This window comes from Bubalus kerabau, chromosome 19, assembly GCF_029407905.1.
Source record: "Bubalus kerabau isolate K-KA32 ecotype Philippines breed swamp buffalo chromosome 19, PCC_UOA_SB_1v2, whole genome shotgun sequence".
NCBI lineage: Eukaryota > Metazoa > Chordata > Mammalia > Artiodactyla > Bovidae > Bubalus > Bubalus kerabau.
In genome coordinates, this window is record NC_073642.1 from 22,527,300 (window position 1) to 22,550,331 (window position 23,032).

The window sequence follows — 23,032 nt, forward strand, 5'->3', positions numbered from 1 at the left end:
TTGACAGTCCCTTGGCTGTAACTTTCTCCTACATTTATTTGCTCTGTGATTTATCGAATTTCATTCCATTTATCAATATGCTTCCATCCATTTTGTAAAAGATTTTTAAAACTTCTAATCCGATGATGGTCTCTTTCTGGTTCTCTATGCTGTTATGGATTGAATCCTCCTTCTATTTCCTTGCTACTATTTTAAAAGGGCCTCAAGGAAGAAAAAAGAAGACAGATACTTAATGCTCAAGCTGCCGTCCCAAACTAGAAGCTCACTCACTCAGATGGAACTGCATGAGCTTTTTTTTTTTCATTTGTGAAAACTCATTTTAGTGACTTATATAAATTCTATAAAAATAATTGTTATAATGCATAAAATGGCTTTTCTTTTATTATTCTAAAAGGTTTTTATTCTAAAGCCCTTAAATTCTTAAAGAAAACAACAATAGAGGTGTTTCTATGTAGCTGTAATGACTTCTTTAATGTTCAAATTTAGTTGATATAATTCAAACGATAAAACAGCTGACTTACCCAAGAAAATGTCGACCAGCATGTTCATAGTGAACCTCCCAGAAGGACCTATATGCTTTATATTTCTTGTTCCCTGAGATGAACTGTGTTCTTGAACAAATCTTACAATATTTTTCACATCATCAGTCACGTCTTTTGTCTTAAAATCCTATGAATAAAAAGAGATTACCTTTTTATATTTATTAGCTTTTACTGTTATCTTTATAATTAAGATAACAATACCTAGATTGCTAGGGTTTAATACTAACTGAAACAGTCTCACAACACGCCATACCCACACTAAAATCAAGACCAAAAACTAAGGAAGTTGCAAATGTCCTTCTTTTCTAAGTTTTTATATTAATCTTGTGTCTAGAACAACTAGCAGTCTGCTCTATTTCATTAGTTTCACAGACCGTTAGTGGAGAGCACTCTGTGGGTAGAAACATTTTTTCCCCCCAAAATCCTTCATATTTTCTCTGTCACTGTATGGTGACCTCTGGAATGAAAAACATTGTCTAACCATGCAAATGTATGAGTTCTGATGTCCTTTGGGTCTTTGGTGCCACAGTCAATCCTTTTTGTTATTTCCAGTCAGTTTCCTTTATCATAGCCCTCAGTTCAGTTCAGTTGCTCAGTCGTGTCCGACTCTTCGCGACCCCATGAATCACAGCACGCCAGGCCTCCCTGTCCATCACCAGCTCCCGGAGTTCACCCAAATTCTTGTCCATTGAGTCGGTGATGCCATCCAGCCATCTCATCCTCTGTTGTCCCCTTCTCCTCCTGCCCCAATCCCTCCCAGCATCAGGGCCTTTTCCAATGAGTCAACTCTTCGTATGAGGTGGCCAAAGTACTGGAGTTTCAACTTTAGCATCATTCCTTCCAAAGAAATCCCAGGGCTGATCTCCTTTAGAATGGACTGGTTGGATCTCCTTGCGGTCCAAGGGACTCTCAAGAGTCTTCTCCAACACCACAGTTCAAAAGCATCAATTCTTTGGCACTCAGCTTTCTTCACAGACCAACTCTCACACTCATACATGACCACTGGAAAAACCATAGCCTTGACTAGACGGACCTTTGTTGGCAAAGTAATGCCTCTGCTTTTCAATATGCTATCTAGGTTGGTCATAACTTTCCTTCCAAGGACTAAGCATCTTTTAATTTCATGGCTGCAATCACCATCTGCAGTGATTTTGGAGCCCCAAAACATAAAGTCAGCCACTGTTTCCACTGTTTCCCCATCTATTTGCCATGAAGTGATGGGACCGGATGCCATGATCTTCGTTTTCTGAATGTTGAGGTTTAAGCCAACTTTTTCACTCTCCACTTTCACTTTCATCAAGAGGCTTTTGAGTTCCTCTTCACTTTCTGCCATAAGGGTGGTGTCCTCTGCATATCTGAGGTGATAGATATTTCTCCAATCTTGATTCTAGCTTGTATTTCTTCGAGCCCAGCGTTTCTCATGATGTACTCTGCATATAAGTTAAATAAGCAGGGTGACCATATACAGCCTTGACGTACTCCTTTTCCTATTTGGAACTAGTCTGTTGTTCCATGTCCAGTTCTAACTGTTGCTTCCTGACCTGCATATAGGTTTCTCAAGAGGCAGGTCAGGTGGTCTGGTATTCCCATCTCTTTCAGAATTTTCCACAGTTTCTTGTGATCTACACAGTCAAAGGCTTTGGCATAGTCAATAAAGCAGAAATAGATGTTTTTCTGGAACTCTCTTGTTTTTTCCATGATCCAGTGGATGTTGGCAATTTGATTGCTGGTTCCTCTGCCTTTAGCCCTCAGTTGTCTCCAAACTCTGCCAACCATTTTTTTCCTTTGCTCTTTGAATTTTATTTATTTTTATTTTCTTTTTTGGCTCTGCTGTGTCTTCATTGTGGGTTTTCTCTAGTTGCGCTTGGTGAAGGGGTGGCTCCTCTTCATTGCAGCGTGGCTCTTCTTCATTTACTGGCTTCTCATTGCAGTGGCTGCTCTTGTCGCAGAGCACAGGCTCTAGGCGCGTGGGCTTCGGTAGTTGCAGCACAAGGGTTCAGTGGCTGTGGAGCACGGGCTTAGCTGATCTGCAGCACATGGGGTCTTCTTGGACCAGGGACTGAACTCGAGTCTCCTGCACTGGCAGGTGGACTCAGCCACTGGACCACCAGGGAAGTCCCTCTGCCTTCCTCTTGGAAGTCCCCATTACTATGTGATACTTTACTATCATCACATCATAGGATTGCTGAGCACCTGCAGTTCTCAGAATTGGCATCGTGCTTCTGTATATGAGTCCCTCTACCTGCTAATCCTTGCTCAACCCCCACAGTCCTGAAGACAGGTGGGTTTTTCATCCTATACTAACAACTGGTAGTTATTCTGAGGCTCTATCTGGCATTGTCACGAGAGAGTGCCCCCATTGCTCTCTCCAACCTGACTGTCTTAATTTTTGGTGACTTAGTACACAGAAATGATTCTCCCACATGTTGGCCTTGGGCAACTTGATCTCCTGTGCTCTAGTGATCCCATTCTCCACAAATGTCGGCCACTCTAATGGTCACGCCCACTACCTTAGTCTTACTAATACCAGCAACACTCTGTTCTCTGACCATCACCTCCTACCTTTCAAATTCAGGCCAGCTAGTATGCTGACTCCAACAATCCTCTGGGACTGCCTAGCCATTGATCCACACTCTTAGATGTTCTCTAAGTACTAAGATATTCAGTTGATATCCCAGAGCTAATCTCTCGCTTTTTAAAAAAAATTATAACACCACCTTTCACACAACACCTTCAACTCCCTTGCCCTTATGTCTCCTAGTTTGACAAACACATTACATCCCATTCTCCACCACTTCATGCCTGTATCTTTGTAGCTACACCTGGCTGGAGAAACACATGGACAACTGTGCTGTTTTCACTTTCGACTTCATGGCTTCACCGACTTGATGGACATGAGTCTGAGCAAGCTCCAGGAGCTGGTGATGGACAGGGAAGCCAGGCGTGCTGCAGTCCATGGGGTCTCAAAGAGTCAGACATGGCTGCTGAACGGAACTGACTTTCACTTTCAACACAGGGCCACAGATCTCAAGTGCACCCTTTGGTGATCATGACAGGTATGTGGTCTATCTTCCTCCATTCTCTTAGAATAGGAGTCAGCAAATTATGGCCCATGCGCTATACACCTGCTTTTGTAAATCAAATTTTATCAAAATACGACCACGGAAAATCGATGTATTTATTGTGCTTTATGTCCCCCTTTGGGCTAAAATGGCAGAGTTGAGTAGCTGGGACAGATACTGCCCACAAAGCCTGGAATGTCTGCTCTCTGGCCCTGTAAGATAAGCCTGTGGACTCATGTCTGATTTCACACTCTTGCTTCCTGCACACACCTTGCTTCCTACTTTGCTGAGAACAGTGAATCGATGGGAAGCAACTTTCGCAAACTGCCTCCACTACATCTGTCACCAGCGCCTCTCCCACATTTTCTCTCCTCCTTCCTGTTATTACAGATGAACTATCCAGGCTCCTGTCTGAACCCATCTTGGTGCCCTCGACGAGCTCCCAGCCCCCCTCGCCACCCCAGGGACCCTGCTGCAGCACATCTTCCTGTCCTCACACATCAGTTTCCATCCTCTGTGGGTGCGTTCCTTTCAGCACACAACTACAGCATTTCTCCTATCTTGTCTTGACTCCAGCTCTCCTGGCAGATATTGTTTCTCTGTTCATCCCTGAAACAAAACTTGAAAGAATTTTCCATAAGCACACTGCCTCCAGCTTTGCCCCTCTCCACCGCAACTGGTCATGTCCAGGTCCCATATTTCTGTGGGGCTACGTTCATGGGGACGTCTTGGTCCTTATGATACGGGGCTTGGCAACAGTGCATGACCAGGTAGCACTCCCTTTTCCCTGAAGCTCTTCCACACGTAGTTGCCTTGCTCTTCTTCCTACCTCACTTGTTCTCTTTCCTGGTCTCCTTTCCTAATTCTTCCTCTTCTCCTCAGGCTTTTGAAGTACCAGGGCTCAGTCTTTAATTTTCTTCTCTTCCATGTAAACAGAAACCACTGAAGATTTCATCTGCTTTCATGACTTTCAATTCAACCCCCAGGCCAACCACTCCCAGTTATGGTATCACCAGCCTCTTTTCAGAATTCCTGAATCTAAGATAAGAGTGTCTAACTCACTGTGCCCCAGGCCGAACTCCTGACCTTCCCTGCCAATAGGTCTCCTCTGCTGAGGGTTGTTCCACTTGGCCAGTCTCTCCGCCCTCCAGATAATGAATGCTATGGCTGGCTGTTACCTTTCCCCTGACTAACTCTTAGCCCAGGGCAGGCTTGTGAGTTCCCTTGCTATCTCTCAAACATACAGGCACATCCCCACCTCAGGGCCTTTTGTCTTGGCTTCTGCCAAGAATACCCATATTTGAGAGCTGCTCAGCTGAACTCCCTTCAAGTTTTTGCTGAGGTCTCATCAGCAAGAGAGTTCCAGAAAAACATCTATTTCTGCTTTATTGACTATGCCAAAGCCTTTGACTGTGTGGGTCACAATACACTGTGGAAAATTCTGGAAGAGATGGGAATACCAGACCACCTGACCTGCCTCTTGAGAAACCTGTATGCAGGTCAGGAAGCAACAGTTAGAACTGGACATGGAACAACAGACTAGTTCCAAATAGGAAAAGGAGTATGTCAAGGCTGTATATGGTCACCCCGCTTATTTAACTTATATGCAGAGTACATCATGAGAAACGCTGGGCTGGAAGAAGTACAAGCTAGAATCAAGATTGGAGAAATATCAATCACCTCAGATATGCAGATGACACCACCCTTATGGCAGAAAGTGAAGAGGAACTAAAAAGCCTCTTGATGAAAGTGAAAGAGGAGAGTGAAAAAGTTGGCTTAAGGCTCAACATTCAGAAAACGAAGATCATGGCATCCGGTCCCATCACTTCATGGGAAATAGATGGGGAAATAGTGGAAACAGTGTCAGAGTTTGTTGTTTTGGGCTCCAAAATCACTGCAGATGGTGACTGCAGCCATGAAATTAAAAGATGCTTACTCCTTGGAAGGAAAGTTATGACCAACCTAGATAGCATATTGAAAAGCAGAGACATTACTTTGCCAACAAAGGTCCGTCTAGTCAAGGCTATGGTTTTTCCAGTGGTCATGTATGAGTGTGAGAGTTGGACTGTGAAGAAAGCTGAGCGCCAAAGAATTGATGCTTCTGAACTGTAGTCTTGGAGAAGACTCTTGAGAGTCCCTTGGACTGCAAGGAGATCCAACCAGTCCATTCTGAAGGAGATCAGCCCTGGGATTTCTTTGGAAGGAATGATGCTAAAGCTGAAACTCCAGTACTTTGGCCACCTCATGCAAAGAGTTGACTCACTGGAAAAGACTTGATGCTGGGAGGGATTGGGGGGAGGAGAAGGGGACGACAGAGGATGAGATGGCTGGATGGCATCACCGACTCGATGGACGTGAGCTTGAGTGAACTCCTGGAGATGGTGATGGACAGGGAGGCCTGTTGTGCTGCGATTCATGGGGTCACAAAGAGTCGAACACGACTGAGCGACTGAACTGAACATCATTGTAATAGGGCTTCCTAGGGCCACTGCCTCCTGAATCCCATTTATCATTCCTGACTCCTTATACTGCTGTACTTTTCACCAAGGCTCTTCCCTCTTCAAAAGACCCTGATGCTGGGAAAGATGGAGAGCAGGAGGAGAAGAGGGCGACAGAGGATGAAATGGTTGGATGGCACCATCAACTCAATGGACATGAGTTTGAACAAACTTCAGGAGATGGTGAAGGACAGGGAAACTTGGCATGCTGCAGTTCATGGGGTCTCAAAGAGTCGGACATGACTGAGTGACTGAACAGCAACAATTTCCCTCTTCACATGTACTTATAACGTATATTGTCTTTATTCAGCCTTCCTCTGCTTGAAAGTGAGCTCCACAAGAGTTAGGGATCTTCATATGTTGTTCGGTGATATATCCCAAACTCCTAGAACAGTGTCTATCACAGAGCAGGCACTCAACAAATATTTGTTGAATGAGTGAACAGATTAGGAACATCTACAGAGTGGGGTGCGATGGGTGGAGATGGCTGGGAATCCACAGAGACAGAGTAAATTGCTTTCTGCTCGGCTAGTGCTGCCTATCTGTAACTGGATTTATAACACAGTATCACAATGATATGAATACAAACATGTCTTTCTCTCCTGTCTGTGAATCCCTAGCACCTTGCACAGACATTTCAAGTAATACATACAACAAGAAAATGCTCCATAAACTGTGAAGTAGAGAAGACAAGGATTGAATTTAACCACCTCCCAAGGTTGTTTTTACGAAAATTGATAGCAAACTCATCTCGAAGCTATTGCCATTATTCTTTATAGTTTAAAACCAATTTACAGAGTAATCTAATTGATCTGAATTCAAACACATAAGTATACTAGTTATAACCCTTTTGAGAATGGGATGCTTAAATGTAATTACAATTGAATGGAAATTATTCTAGCTGCCCATATTGGATCTTTTTGGAAATTTATAGATTAATGACATTTCTAAAGTATCCTATAATTGCTGAAACAGGTACAGTATATATTTTTTAAACAGGCTTCGAATTCTAAGGGTATGTCACAGAATTATTATCAAAATGTTTCTATTTCCAATTAACATGGGGAGGAAGCCACTGTTCCCTTGTTAAACTCCTTAGGGCCGACTTGATTGCAGTCTAACCTATATCTAACTTTTCTAAATTAAGAGAAGAAAAAAAAAATCTTGGCAATTTCCTTATTACAAAGAATTTAAAACCTGCTTATTTTACCTTTGTTTTATAGCAGTTATCACATGAAACATCTGGGTATTTCTTACAAAAATGAGGATTAAATTCATTTTCGCCAAAGTAAGCCAAAAGCTGTATTCTCCTACATTCTGTTATATTTTCACAGTAATGTACCATGCTATACAAATTATTGAAGTGGGTCTCTCGTGTATGACGGTTTCCATCTTTTTCCACTAAAAGAGATGAAGAACATAGTAAAACATACTTATTAAAGTAGAAAAGTTGAATATATCACAGAAGTATTTCAAATAGATTCCTATAATTCTAAATATTTATATTATAATTAACTGAATGTTTATGTTCATCTCCAAGATTCATCTCAAGAGAAGACTCTTGAAGGTTCCTTGGACAGCAAGATCAAACCAGTCAATCCTAAAGGAAATCAACCCTGAATATTCATTGGAAGTATTGATGCTGAAGCTGAAGCTCCAATACTTTGGCCACCTGATGCGAAAAGCCAACTCATTAGAAAAGAACCTGATGCAGGGAAACACTGAAAGCAGGAGAAGGGGATGACAGAGGACGAGATGGTTGGGTGGCATCACCGACTCACTGGACATGAGTTTGAGCAAACTCTGGGAGATGGTGAAGGACAGGGAACCCTGGCATGCTGCAGTCCAGGGGGCTGCAAAGAGTCAAACACGACTGAGGGACTGAACAACCACCACCAAGAATTTAGTTTTACGGAAATAAACACAGGTTGTCAGGAGTAGCTGAAAACATTTTGCATATCTTCATTATTCCTAATGATAACTATCTGAACTATATTTACTATATTTATCAAGACAAGCATGAACTAAACCTAGCATCCAGAGTGAGCACAGACTGGGGCCGTGGCAGTGGGCTGTGCATTTTCTGGAGTATTTGGGACCAAAGTGGTGAAGCCATTGGTTCTGAAACTGTGTGCGAAGGACCTCCTGGGCCAGGGTGGGTGCTGCAATGAATGCACACGGCTGCTGGTCGGTATTTTAAATTTAAGGGAAACACAGCAACACCTAACACATGTTGAACTCCACATACATAACTCGTTTGGGCTAGTTCACAATGAGCTTGTTGTTTAGTCACTAAGTTGTGTCCAACTCTCGTGACCCTATCGACTGTAGTCCGTCAGGCTCCTCTGTCCATAGATTTCCCAGACAAGAATACTGGAGTGGGTTGCCATTTCCTTCTCCAGAGGCTCTTTCCGATCCAGAGATTGAATCTCCCTCTCCTACACTGGTATGTGGGTTCTTTACCACTAAGCCACCAGGGAAGCTCTCATGATGTGCTACTTTTCTTCTGATGACATTGTTATTGTTTTTTATTTAAATTAATTTTTTTTTGTTTTCCTGCCCATGCCAGGCAGCATGCAGCATCTTAGTTCCCTGACCAGGGATCGAACTCTCAACTCCTGCATTGGAAGCGTAGAGTCTTAGCTACTGGACCACCAAGGAAGTCCCTCTAAATGACATTGTGTCAGTTGCTATCATGAACACAATTCAGCTCAGTTCAGTTCAGTCGCTCAGTTGTGTCCGACTCTTTGCAACCCCATGAACCGCAGCACGCCAGTCCTCCCTGTCCATCACCAACTCCCGGAGTTCACCCAAACCCATGTCCATTGAGTCGGTGATGCCATCCAACCATCTCACCCTCTGTCGTCCCCTTCTCCTTCTGCCCTCAATCGTTCCCAGCCAGCATCAGGGTCTTTTCAAATGAGTCTTTACCTCCAAAAAAATCAACCTGAAGCAGGAAATGAGGGTGGTAACATGTATTCTGATTCCAAGGTTTGAGAACAACATGTTCATAATTTTCATTCATGAGCAACTGTGGTTCGTTAAAAAGGAAATTAAAAAAATTTTTTTTTCTGCTTTATGAGTATTATTTTTTTCAGATGGCTTCTAAGTATTTAGGGTTTAAATACTTACTAAATTATTTGGACCTAACTTAATATATGTTCTTTTCAAAAACACACTAAGTTTAAAAGTTTCACTTTTTTGGACACGCTAAGTTTAAAAGTTTCATTTTTTCACTGAGAATGATCTTGGTATAGTGCAAGGGAGGTGAATCTTGGATTCAGATGAACCTGGATTCCACCAGGGCTCTGCCACTTATCTAGCTCTGTATTTCGAGGAAATTCTTCTGTAAAATGAGGAGAGTAAGAGTAGTGTCTTTTAGGGATCTTGTGAACATTAAGCGATGTACATAAAGCATTCCAGACGGTGGCATACAGTAAGTAAGTGCTAAGGAAACATTATCAGCACCATGACAACTCTCCCTGCTACTGCTGCTGCTGCTGTTGGGAGCAAGTTACAAAACTTTTCTGAAGTTCACTTTTCTCTTGGGACTGACTCTATCTCTAAAGCCAGTGGCTGGGAAATCCCTGGTGGTCCAGTGGTTAGGACCCTGCCCTTGCTACCGGTTATGAGCAAAACAGGTCAACATTATCTGGCACAGAACTTGGTAAGCGTCATTTCACACACTCAGTATCTTTGCCAGAGTTCCTTCAAAAGTGGTCTCAAAACAGGCAAGCTTACTTATCTATTAAAAGGGAACTGGTTCAATAAACAAGGAATATGATTCTATAGAATTCTATATAGTCAAGCTATGTATACTAGTTGGAATCATAGTCACACCCTGGTGTTGACTAGAAAAAAATCTGGTCAATATACATATATATTTTAAAAAGCACATTTATATAATAACTGTAAATAGAGTAGGCTTCCCTGGTGGCTCAGAGGGTAAGGAAGGCATCTGCCTGCAATACAGGAGACCTGGGTTTGATTCCTGAGTCGGGAAGATCCCCTGGAGAAGGAAACGGCACCCCACTCCAGTACCCTTGCCTGGAAAATCCCATGGATGGAGGAGCCTGGTAGGCTACAGTCCATGGGGTCACAAAGAGTCGCACATGACTGAGCGACTTCACTTTCTTTCACTATATGTAGAGTATAACCTTTAAATCACTGTGCTGTACACCTGAATGACTCAACAATACTTGGGCGGGGTGGGGGGTTGCTGGGGGACGACACGCATAATAGCATTTACACTGTGAAACGCCTGCATGTGGGAAGGTAAATATCAAATGTAAGACACTGCCCCAAACTTAAAGCCGTCACACCCCAATTTTTAAAAAATTATTAAAAATAAAAAGATACTGTTTAATTCCAATGTGGAAGTCAACAGATGGGATATGAGAGGGCTCTATAGGGAGTTTATTTCCTAACCTGGATTGGGGTACATGATAGCTCATTAGTTTTTCCATTTTACTTTTCTGCATGTCTGAAATATACATTATACACAAGGATCCAGGCAGAAAATGGGCCTAGAAGGATACAAAGGAAATTAGTAACTGGAGTTATTTCTTAGGATTGGACTGTATACAAGGCCTGGTTTGGAAATTTTCCAGTCTTCAACATGTTGAACATCTTTATCATAAAGATGACCTAAAATAAAACTTCCATATCTACGTAAGCATCTCTATTTTAAGAACACTGGAACAAAAGCAGCATGACTGCAGGGTGGACGACAGTCATGGTACTGAGTGGGACAGCACAGGTCCCCCAGGGAGCCGAGCTTACTCAGGATAAGCCTCTTCAGCCGGGTCACGTCGTGGTAGGTGTAGAAGAGTATGCAGTGAGAGATCTCCCCGTCTCTTCCGGCTCGGCCAGACTCTTGGTAGTAACCCTCCATGGACTTCGGGAGGGAGGCGTGGATCACAAAGCGCACGTCCGGCTTGTCGATGCCCATTCCAAAGGCAATCGTTGCACAGATAACCTGACATAAAAGCACAAGCCAGTGAGGCTCTTAATGCATCTGAAGGAACATTTTAATAGTAGATGCTTTGAAAAACTTCATCCTCTATTTTACTTAATTTTTTAAAACATAATTTTGTTATTTATTTTTGGCTGCACTGCGTCTTCATGGCTATGCTTGGGCTTTTTCTAGTTGCTGCTCTTGGGTTCTAGAATGAGGGCTCAGTAGTTACGGCACACGGGCTCAGTAGGTGCACACGGGCTTAGCGGCCCCATAGAATCTTCCCAGAATAGGGATCAAACCCGTGTCCCTTGCATTGGCAGATGGATTCTTAAACAGTGGACCACCAGGGAAGTCTTCCTCTCTTTTACTTTGAAATGTACTCTATATAAGATTCTAATAACTTTATTTCATTGAGCGTGACTAATTAGGAAAAGGTCAGTTTTCATTCCAACCCCAAAGAAAGGCAATGCCAAAGAATGCTCAACTACCGCACAATTGCACTCATCTCACACACTAGCAAAGTCATGCTCAAAATTCTCCAAGCCAGGCTTCACCAATACGTGAACCGTGAACTTCCAGATGTTCAAGCTGGTTTTAGAAAAGGCAGAGGAACCAGAGATCAAATTGCCAACATCCGCTGGATCATGGAAAAAGCAAGAGAGTTCCAGAAAAACATCTATTTCTGCTTTATTGACTATACCAAAGCCTTTGACTGTGTGGATCACAAGAAACTGTGGGAAATTCTGAAAGAGATGGGAATACCAGACCATCTGACCTGCCTCTTGAGAAACCTATATGCAGGTCAGGAAGCAACAGTTAGAACTGGACATGGAACAACTGACTGGTTCCAAACAGGAAAAGGAGTAGGTCAAGGCTGTATATTGTCACCCCTCTTATTTAACTTATATGCAGAGTACACCATGAGAAACACTGGGCTGGAAGAAACACAAGTGGGAATCAAGATTGCCAGGAGAAATATCAATAACCTTAGATATGCAGATGACACCACCCTTATGGCAGAAAGTGAAGAGGAACTAAAAAGCCTCTTGATGAAAGCGAAAGAGAAGAGTGAAAAAGCTGGCTTAAAGCTCAACATTCAGAAAACGAAGATCATGGCATCTGGTCCCATCACTTCATGGGAAATAGATGGGGAAATAGTGGAAACAGTGTCAGACTTTGTTGTTTTGGGCTCCAAAATCACTGCAGATGGTGATTCCAGCCATGAAATTAAAAGATGTTTACTCCTTGGAGGAAAGTTATGACCAACCTAGATAGCATACTGAAAAGCAGAGACATTACTTTGCCAACAAAGGTCCGTCTAGTCAAGGCTATGGTTTTTCCAGTGGTCATGTATGAGTGTGAGAGTTGGACTGTGAAGAAAGCTGAGTGCTGAAGAATTGATGCTTCTGAACTGTGGTGTTGGAGAAGACTCTTGAGAGTCCCTTGGACTGCAAGGAGATCCAACCAGTCCATTCTAAAGGAGACCAGTCCTGGGCGTTCTTTGGAAGGAATGATGCTAAAGCTGAAACTCCAGCACTTTGGCCACCTCATGCGAAGAGTTGACTCATTGGAAAAGACTCTGATGCTGGGAGGGATTGGGGGCAGGAGGAGAAGGGGACGACAGAGGATGAGATGGCTGGATGGCATCACCGACTCGATGGACATGAGTTTGAGTGAACTGCGGGAGTTGGTGATGGACAGGGAGGCCTGGTGTGCTGCAACTCATTGGGTCTCAAAGAGTCGGACACAACTGAGCGACTGAACTGAACTGAACTCAATTAGAGATTTTCACGTTGTTAATTTGCAATCCTGTTCAGACCCAAGAAGGCAGGGAGAAGCTTGGTGTGGCAGGCCCCTGCTTGTGTGACTAAGCGTTATCACCACGGGAGCCAAGGCCAACAGCAGTTGCCTCTCGATGTGTTGCCACTATTTGCTCTCTCATTTTTTTGACGTGGATGTGCAAGAGTGGTGCTCACACAGCCATGATATCCATAATGCCCGGATAACCGTGTTGCTCTGAAGCTCTGGGTATTTCCAGGGCTGGGGCTGGGTCACTGCTGCTAGCTTTTCCAATGGCTCAGGAATAGTGGTGTTCTCACCTGCTCTAGGTCTTACTAACCATTTTTCCAGCTGATCACACACCGGTTCCTTTTATTCATCAGCTGGTTTCAGAGTCAAAATTTGTGATTTTTTTTTTACTGGAACTCAGATGGGCAAAAAGTCTGAGAGTTGGTTATACTAAAAAAGAAAAAAAGACTAGAGACTGTGGATCTTGGTCTATGCAAGTTACTCCGTGGAAGCAAAGTGGCACTTAAATTTCAGGAGCCTGATAAATCAGTTTTTAGTAAAAAATCATCTTCAAGCCTATCTGTTTCAGTGGCAAATCTTCAAGCCTATCTGTTTCAGTGGCAAATTTAGAGCCTATAACCCAGGTGAAGACACTGTATCTCCAGGCAAAATTACATTACACAAATAAAGCTGCAAGTCTTTTTTTAGGACCTAAAAAGATGAATTGCTACTTCAAGAAGAGTATTTCAAAAAATAACTGGACAATGTGGCAGCCAGACTGAGGTTAATGACATGATTTCAGTCTCTGCGAGTACCAGACCCGGGAACAGCACAGCACAGAGCACACGGATGGCAGACAGGGCGCTCATCCATACCGGGAGCACCGACGGCTGTACCTCAGCTTATCCATCCACTGAAATGTACGGCACTGTGATCAAAGGTGCATCCCCTGGAAAGGGAAGGTCTACCGCAGCCTGGAGGTGGGAGAGCAGGTGGAGAGGCTGTGGAGCGAGCTGTGCCAGCCCACAGGTCTCCAGGAAGCCTGGGTGCACCTCCCAGGGTCTGCTGAGCACAGCCCTTCCAGGGAGCCCGCAGGCTCATAAGGTGGCAGTGGCACCAATTCCTCCTGAGCCTCTACGCCTGGTAACTGGAAACACTGGCTTTGCTGAACTGATAATTCCTTCTTTATATCTGTGTGGCTTTCAAAATTTCAGGGAACCATCATTTCTTTGTGAAGAAAAACAACCAAGTTTTATTCTGTCCCACAAATCTATTAAGATCAAGGCTGCCCAGTTGGTTATTACACCTTGATTATGAGGATTAGCTGCTCTGAGGCAGAAACAATTAGATTAAAAAAACTGAATTAATTGATCAAAGTGTTTAAATATAAAAATATGTATTTTGTAGAATATACTATATATAAAGGGGCTTCCCAGGTAGTACAGTGGTAAAGAATCTGCCTGCAATGGTGGAGACTCAGGTTCGATTCCCAGGTTGGGAAGATCGCCGGGAGTAGGAAATGACAAGCCACTCCAGTATTCTTGGCTGGAAAATTCCATGGACAAAGGAGCTTGGTGGGCTACAGCCCATGGGGTCACAAAGAGTGGGACATGACTGACCAATTGAGCATGTACATATATATAAAGAATTAAAGAAATTAAACAAATTGACTTACTTCTTTTTTCTTATCAGTTTTCTATCTGATTTTTTTATGGTTGAGATTACACACTTTTGAATTATATTTTTTCCTGCATTCATCTATCGTTAACATTCCAACATTTTCATACCATTAAAAAATTATTCATAAACCATTTTTAATGGCAGGAATGTGCTGCAATATAATCAATCATGGTCTCAGAACATTTATTATTAAAAATAACACTAAAGTAAATTCCACACCTGTTTCAGATTTGAGTATAGTCCATCACATTGTTTTCCAGAAAGGGCCTCAGGATTACTATAGGAAATTGCCTCTCACAAAGCTGTTCCCATCAGTTAACAAATGTTTGCTAATACAGAAGGTAAAAATCTCTGTTTTAAATGTTAATTCGATTATTAGTAAAGTTGCACTTAAAATAAATTTGTATTTAGCCCTCTGTGGTTTCTTCCTTTCCGATAGTCTCCTGACAGCCTCGGGTAATTGACTATTTGAGACTCATGCTTCTCTTACCACATTTTTACAAGGTCTTCATTATGTTTTATTTTTGAAGATATAGTTCCCAGTTTGCTGTTGCCTTTCGGTTTTGTTTATAGATACAGAACTGTTTAGTTGTTTAGGTTTTTAATCATTTAGAGCAGTTACTTCCTGTCGGGTTTGTTTTTAAGCTTAGGTTCTCTTCCACATTTAAAAATATCAGTACTTGTATTTGCCTGTAATTTTTTTTTTTTGGTTACATGGTATGTGGAATCTTTGTTCTTGGACCAGGGATTGAACCTATGCTCCCTGCTTTGGAAGCATGAAGTCTCAACATGGACAGCAAGGACGTCCCTACCTGTAATTAATTTTGATATGAGGACTCAGGATAATTCTCCCCATCAGGCAGCCAGTGCCACAAGTTGAATAAACTTTCCTTCCCGATTGTGCTGGGTGCCCAGTCATGTCTGACTCTTTGCGACCCCATGGACTTATAGCCCGCCAGGCCTCTGTCCATGGAATTCTCCAGGTGAGAATACTGGAGCGGGTTGCCATTTTCTTCTCCAGGGGCTTCTCAATTAATTTTAAATTTTAATTAATTAATTAATTTTTGACTGTCCTTGGTCTGTGCTGCTGTGTGGGCTTTTCTTTAGCGGTGGAGAGGAGAGCTACTCCCCTGTTGCGGTGCACAGGCTTCTCATTGTGGTGAGTTCTCTTGCTGCAGAGCATGGGCTCTAGGGCATGCAGGCTTCAGTAGCTGCAGCACAGGAGCTCAGTAGCTGTGATACACTGGCTTAGCTGCTCCACAGCACGTGCGATCTTCCGAGACCACCCATGTCTTCTACACTGGCAGGCGGATTCTTTACCACTGAGCCAACAGGGAAGCTCCCAAATTAATTTTAAATGCCTTCCTTATCATATACTGTTTTTACATGTTTCTAGTCTATTTTTGGATTTCTGTTTCACTGATCTATAATGTATTGCAAAGGCAGTGTTCATGCGTTATCATTTTCTTGCCAAATTCTTTTGGTTATTTTCACTTGAATGTTCACCCAGGCAAACTTTCAAAAAAGTTCATCAAAGGAAAAAAAAACTGCAATTTTGATTAGTTAAATATTAATTTGGAAAGAATGCCATCTATAGTTATGTCAGTGAGGACAAACCAGTATTTTCTGAACTTCTAAATATCTGAAAAAGCTGTTCTATTGTTTTCAACATAAACAACAATAAGCTGAGCATGAAACCCGTCAGTCCCAGCCTTCTAGAGATAGTCTGTTTCTCTTTTTTTAATTTACTGACAGTGCCTCAGGCAAATCTGTTTCTCATTCTTTGTAGAGTAACCTATTTCTTTATCTTAATGAATACAATTTCTTCAGTTCAGTTCAGTTGCTCAGTCGTGTCCGACTCTGTGACCCCATGAACCGCAGCACTCCAGGCCTCCCTGTCCATTACCAACTCCCGGAGTCTACCCAAACTCATGTCCATTGAGTCGGTGATGCCATCCAGCCATCTCATCCTCTGTCATCCCCTTCTCCTCCTGCCCCCAATCCCTCCCAGCATCAGGGTCTTTTCCAATGAGTCAACTCTTCGCATGAGGTGGCCGAAGTACTGGAGTTCCAGCTTTAGCATCATTCCTTCCAAAGAAATCCCAGGGCTGATCTCCTTCAGAATGGACTGGTTGGATCTCCTTGCAGTCCAAGGGACTCTCAAGAGTCTTCTCCAACACCACAGTTCAAAAGCATCAGTTCTTCAGTGCTCAGCTTTCTTCACAGTCCAACTCTCACATCCATACATGACTACTGGAAAAAAAATAGCGTTGACTATACAGACCTTTGTTGGCAAAGTAATGTCTCTGCTTTTGAATATGCTATCTAGGTTGGTCATAACTTTCCGCCAAGGAGTAAGCATCTTTTAATTTCATGGCTGCAATCACTACCTGCAGTGATATTGGAGCCCCCCAAAATAAAGTCTGACACTGTTTCCACTATTTCCCCATCTATTTCCCATGAAGTGACAGGACCAGATGCTATGATCTTAGTTTTCTGAATGTTGAGCTTTAAGCCAACTTTTTCACTCTCCTCTTTCACTTTCATCAAGAGGCTTTTTAGTTCCTCTTCACTTTCTGCCATAAGGGTGGTATCATCCACATATCTGAGGTTATTGATACTTCTCCCGGCAATCTTGATTCCAGCTTGTGCTTCTTCCAGTCCAGTGTTTCTCATGATGTACTCTGCATATAAGTTAAATAAGCAGGGTGATAATATACAGCCTTGACGTACTCCTTTTCCTATTTGGAACCAGTCAGTTGTTCCATGTCCAGTTCTAACTGTTGCTTCCTGACCTGCATATAGGTTTCTCAAGAGGCAGGTCAGGTGGTCTGGTATTCCCATCTCTTTCAGAATTTTCCACAGTGTATTGTGACCCACACAGTCTAAGGCTTTGGCATAGTCAATAAAGCAGAAATAGATGTTTTTCTGGAACTCTCTTGCTTTTTCCATGATCCAGCGGATGTTGGCAATTTGATCTCTGGTTCCTCTGCCTTTTCTAAAACCAGCTTGAACATCTGGAAGTTCACGGTTCACGTATTGGTGAAGCCTGGCTTGGAGAATTTTGAGCATGACTTTGCTAGCATGTGAGATGAGTGCAATTGTGCGGTAGTTTGAGCATTCTTTGGCATTGCCTTTCTTTGGGATTGGAATGAAAACTGACATTTTCCAGTTCTGTGGCCACTGATGAGTTTTCCAAATTTGCTGACATATTGAGTGCAGGACTTTCACAGCATCATCTTTTAGGATGTGAAATAGCTCCACTGGAATTCCATCACCTCCACCAGCTTTGTTTGTAGTGATGCTTCCTAAGGCCCACAATTTCTTACAACTTTGTAAATCAAACAAATATTCTGAATTATCTAAGTTTTTCCCCAGTGATTCTGAGATGACTCTTAATTTCTTATATATTTATTATGTATTTATTTGTAATACATTTGACTATTCTATCAATATCAACTCTCCCGATTTCATTCTTGGGTACACTTATTATTTTTAGGCTGAATATTACTCCCTGTTGCCAAACATTTTTCTGTTTGGCAAAAAAAAAAACAACCCACATTTTTTTTGTTTTTTATTCCTTCAATTTTCATATGTTTCTTTTTCCCTTTACAGTCTCCAGTTATTCACTACATCATTGATTCAAATGTCTGCATTGAATTGAACCATGTGTGTCTTGATATATAATTCTATTTGTTTTGTTTTTTCTTGCATTTTCTTGTTTGCATACATGGAATTTTTATTTTTCCCTTCATGTCAGCCTTTTCATATCATCTTCTTATGGCAAACTGTTTCTAGTTCATACAAGTCTTCTTAAATCTTTCTAAGGATATTAAGTTGATATCCTCTAAGACTTCCTTTTATTTTCCCTCAGAAAATAATTTCAAAAGTTATTTTCTTTCTGAATCTTCAGAGTAATGATTTCTTTTTTTATGAGCTGAAAATTTCATGGGCTCCAAAAAAAAAGTTTAGTCATTCTCAGATTCATCCTTGTATGTAGAGGGATCTATCCAAGTGACAGTATGGGATGCCTAGAGTGTTCTCGGCTTCTTTCTTGATCCACTTGGGTGACAAATCTGTCATATCAGAAGTAGATGCTCAGCATCACTAGTTATTAGGGGATGCAAGTAAAATCACAATGAGATACCACTTTACATCCACCAGGATGGATATGGCTTAAAAAAAGGACAATAATTAGTGTTGGTGAAGTAGAGGCATTGGAACCTCATACATTGCTGGAATGTCTAACTTTATAATTGCTTTGGAAAATGGGCAGTTCCTTAAAAAGTTAAACAATGAGTTTCCATATGACTAAGCAATTCTACTTCTAAGTATTTTTTTATTTATAAATTAATTAACTTTTGGCTGTGCTAGGCCTTTGTTGCTGTGCTCAGGTTTTCTGTAGTTGTGGCGAGCAGGGGCTGCCCTTCGTTGTGGGGCTTGGGCTCCTCATTGTGGTTGTGGGGCACAGGTTTAGGCTCGAGGGCTTCAGTAGTTGCAGTTTGAGGGCTTAGAGCACAGGCTCAGTAGTTGTGGTGCATGGGCTTAGTTGCTCCGAGGCATGTGTAATCTTCCCAGACCAGGGATGGAACCCATGTCCCCTGGACTGGCAGGTGGATTCTTATCCATTGTACCACTAGGGAAGTCCCTCCACTCCTAGGTATTTACCCAACAGAACTGAACGTATGTTTACATAAAAACTTGCACAGAAGCATTATTCATAAGAGTTAAACAGTGGATACAACCCAGATGCCTTCCAACTGATGAACAGATAAGAAATATGGTACCTCATACAATGGAATATTATCCAGACACAAAAAGGAGTCAAGTACTGATACACACTACAATGTGGATAAATCTCGAAAACATGCTAAGAGAAATCTGTCACAGAAGAATGCATACTGTATGATTCCATTTGTATGAAATGTCCAGGATAGCAAACTCTACGGAGACAGGTTAATAGTAGTTAATAGATTAGTGAACTGGGGGTTGGGGGGTGTGGGGAGTGATGGCTAGTGGATATGCGGTTTCTTTCTGGGATGATGGAGTGTTCTGGAATTAGACAGTGGTAATGGTTGCACAACCTTGTGAATATACTAAAAACCACTGACTTGTAAACTTTGGGAGGGAGAATTTTATGGTATGCGAATTACATCCCAATAAGAAAAATTTTTTTTTAATTTAAGAAAGAAAAAGCAACTTTAGATGTCTCAAAGATCTCCTTTTAGATCCGCCTTCTTTTGATGTTTACTACCTTTAAGGTAAAAACAGTTTTCCAGCCAAGGTGGTTTATATACTATAAAGTGTTGTTTCCCTATGTTAAGAGATGTTACCTGGCAGCCATCCTGATTAACCCACTTGTGCTGCACTTCGTCTCTGGCGGAGTCACTGAGGCCGGCGTGATAAGCCAGGGCAGCAAGGCCATCGTTCTGTAGCGTTTCAGCCACTGTGTCACATTCTCGCCTGGAGAGGCAGTAAATTATCCCTGAGTCATCTGCCAAGAAACCAAGACAGTCTTGTGAAATGAGGACACATAACATAAACAGCGACATAACTTACATGATGTCCTTAGAATTGTCTGAACTGTAAACAAACCTTCAGTTTTCTGACAGCAGAGGAGAATCACATAGGTAGAATAAATCAAGCAAGGAGTAACATGTGCTGGAAATGACAAGATTTGACTTGCAATCCTGTTCCTCCAAATGGACCTGGAGGCACCCTGGCTCTGTTTCTCACTGCTATACAATAGGAAGGCACTCCTACACAGGCTTTGTAGAAAGCATATGGTAATATGTATCAAGAGCCTTAGAAATTCTCCTTCCTTTTGACTCAGTTTCCTTCTGGGAAACAAATCGAAGAAATAAAGTGCCCCAAGGACTTATTTAACAAGTTCTGTTTATGCTTTTTGGCCGCATTGTGCAGCACGCAGGATCTTAGTTCCCCAAACAGGAATTGAACCCTGGCCCCCTGCAGGTGGAAGCGCAGAGTCTTAACCACTGGACCACCAGGGAAGGCCCTATAGTTTTTAAGATTAAAAAAAAAATTTAAGGGCCAACATAGGACGTAATTAAAGAAAATTATAAGCAATCATTCAGTGTTTTCTAAGTTTTTAAAAAGACACGAGAAACTGTTTAAGATTTAAAAGAGGTAAAGGGTAGAAAACACTGTATATACAGTAGGCTAATGGAAAGAAAAATGCACACAAAAATTACTGGAAGGAAATAAGCCAAAATGCTAAGAGTAACTTAACTTGTCCTATGGTAAGGTTTGTCTTTTGATTCTTTCTTCCCTTCCTTTCTAAATTCTCTTCACTGTATTATATTTGCTGCTGTTTGTATGTACGTTATTTTTAAAAATCGGAAAATTAAAGGCAATAAAGAAAAAGCCATCTCTCTGTGGAAGGGCCAAAAATACAGGTACACACAGAAGGCTATTTATATTAGCTCCCTGGGCAGCAGGGGCTGGGGGTGGGGGTATGGGAAAGGAAATTACTGACTTTTTCTTTGATCTATCTCTGTATTGTCTGATTTACTGAAACAAATTTGTATACAAATTTAAAAAAATAAAATAGAGATGTTTAACAACAACAACAACAAATGCTCCACGGAAAAGTAGCTAAGAGGTTACATGGAAAACTACCATGAATCTCAGAATCTCATTTTAGTTAACAGGACTCAAAGGCAGACACACTTGGGAGAAGGCACTAGAACAGAGTTGCATAATTCACACACTGATAGCAGCCAGAAGAAAGACTGAAACCACGAATAATACAGGTGTGTAGGAGGCGGTATTTAATATGCTTTTTATTAGGGGTTATTGCTAGCAAACCAAATGAGGTTTTCTAATTTTCAGAACTGAGAGAGTTGCAATATTCTGCGCTATAAACAGCAAGTTAGTGCTACCATGATGAGAAAAGAAATGCTTAATAGGCGATTTTATATATTCAACCATGGTACTAAAAAGACATTTACTCATCACTTCTAGACATAATTCATCACAAGGCTGTACTCACGTGGGTGATGCTTTCTGATCCATTCTAAGCAATCAAATGCCACCTTTTTAGGTTTTTTGGGTAACACGTAGTATTTTAGATTGTGTCTGTTGAAGCTCATGCTAAACCTAAAAGAAGTCAGAAACATAAAATTTCGCTATTATGAGAAAATATAGGTTTAGCCACCTTCAAAAACTGAACACTGATTGGGCTTCCCTGGCGGCTCAGTGGTAAAGAATCTACCTGCAAATGCAGGAGACACGGGTTTGATCCCTGGTCCAGAAGATCCCACACGCCTCGGAGTAACCATGCCCGTGCACCACAGCTATTGAGCCTGTGCTCCAGAGCCCGGAAGCTGCAACTACTGAAGCCCAGGCGCCCGAGGGCCCGCCCATGCACCACAGCGAGAAGCCACTGCAACGAAAAGCCCGCACACCACAACTAGAGAGCTGCCCCCACTCCCCGAAACCAGAGAAAAATTCTCGCAGCAACAAAGACCCAGCACAGCCAAAATAAGTAAATGAACAAAATTATATAAAAAAAATTAAGCACTGGTTTCTACAATGCAAACCTAATCATCAAGTTGTCTTAAAGTGAATATAACTACTGGCAACTTACATAATAAAACACAGCTGGAAGTTAGGTTAAAGATTAAGAATGGTGATAAGGAGGGTATGTCTATGGGACTATGACAATCAGAAGGAGGGCCAAAGAAAAAAATATGCAGTAAAGACAGGAGCCCAGGTTCCAAAAACAAGGTAGATTAAAAGCAGAGATGGTTAAAATATTATTTAAAAGATGAAGAAATTCATAGAGAAACCATACATAACTTTAGGCTACCAATATCCCCCAATTCTAACTGTGCACAGATGAGTGGGGGCTTCCCAGGTGGTGCTAGTAGCAAAGAACCTGCCAGCCAATGAAGGGGATGCCAAGGGACGTGGGTTCGATCCCTGGGTCAGGAAGATCTCCTGGAGGAGGGCGTGGCAACCCACTTCAGTATTCCTGCCTGGAGAATCCCATGGACAGAAGAGCCTGGTTGGCTACAGTCCACGGGGTGGCAGAGTCGGACACAACTGAAGTGACTAGGCACGCATGCACACCAAGAGTGGAGAGCTGGCTGCAAGGCCCCAGGAGGTGAAGTCTGCAGACCCTGATCACTGCCCTTTGCTCTGTGCTCAGAGGGGGCGTGACTGACTCTGAGATGGATACGCTCTTCGTCCTCTGGCCTTTCGCTATTGGTCCCCCACGTCCCCTGTCTCCTTTGTGAGCTCTGCCTCTCCATTATCTCCTTTCTTGTGCTCCAGTCTCTTCTGTGAATTCTTCCCTTTTATCTCTGTGTATGTACCTGGACCTTCCAATCCTGAAAACAACAAAAGCTTCTCTTGACCCGTCGTACGTTCCACTGCAGCTAGCATCCCACTTTGTTCTCTCCCTCCAAAGGCAGGTTTCTCAGAATCTTCTTGTGCCCCCAACCAGCTGGCTTTTGGCATTACCATTCTACCAAAATT

General features: G+C 42.3%; 1 protein-coding gene across 5 annotated transcripts in view; it reads right to left on the bottom strand.

Moving 5' to 3' along the window:
- Positions 1 to 23,032, bottom strand: part of BLM (BLM RecQ like helicase) — a 92,034-nt gene that overhangs the window by 15,664 nt on the left and 53,338 nt on the right. For 4 of the 5 annotated variants that reach the window (XM_055556763.1, XM_055556764.1, XM_055556762.1 and 1 more), the window contains 5 exons: positions 21,543 to 21,649; positions 19,864 to 20,024; positions 10,885 to 11,080; positions 7,313 to 7,503; positions 522 to 669 (listed from right to left, as the gene is read on the bottom strand). In XM_055556763.1, the coding sequence (XP_055412738.1) occupies positions 522 to 669; positions 7,313 to 7,503; positions 10,885 to 11,080; positions 19,864 to 20,024; positions 21,543 to 21,649 (803 nt within the window). The remainder of the gene's footprint in view (positions 1 to 521; positions 670 to 7,312; positions 7,504 to 10,884; positions 11,081 to 19,863; positions 20,025 to 21,542; positions 21,650 to 23,032) is intronic. The other variant, XM_055556765.1, reaches the window with a different exon arrangement.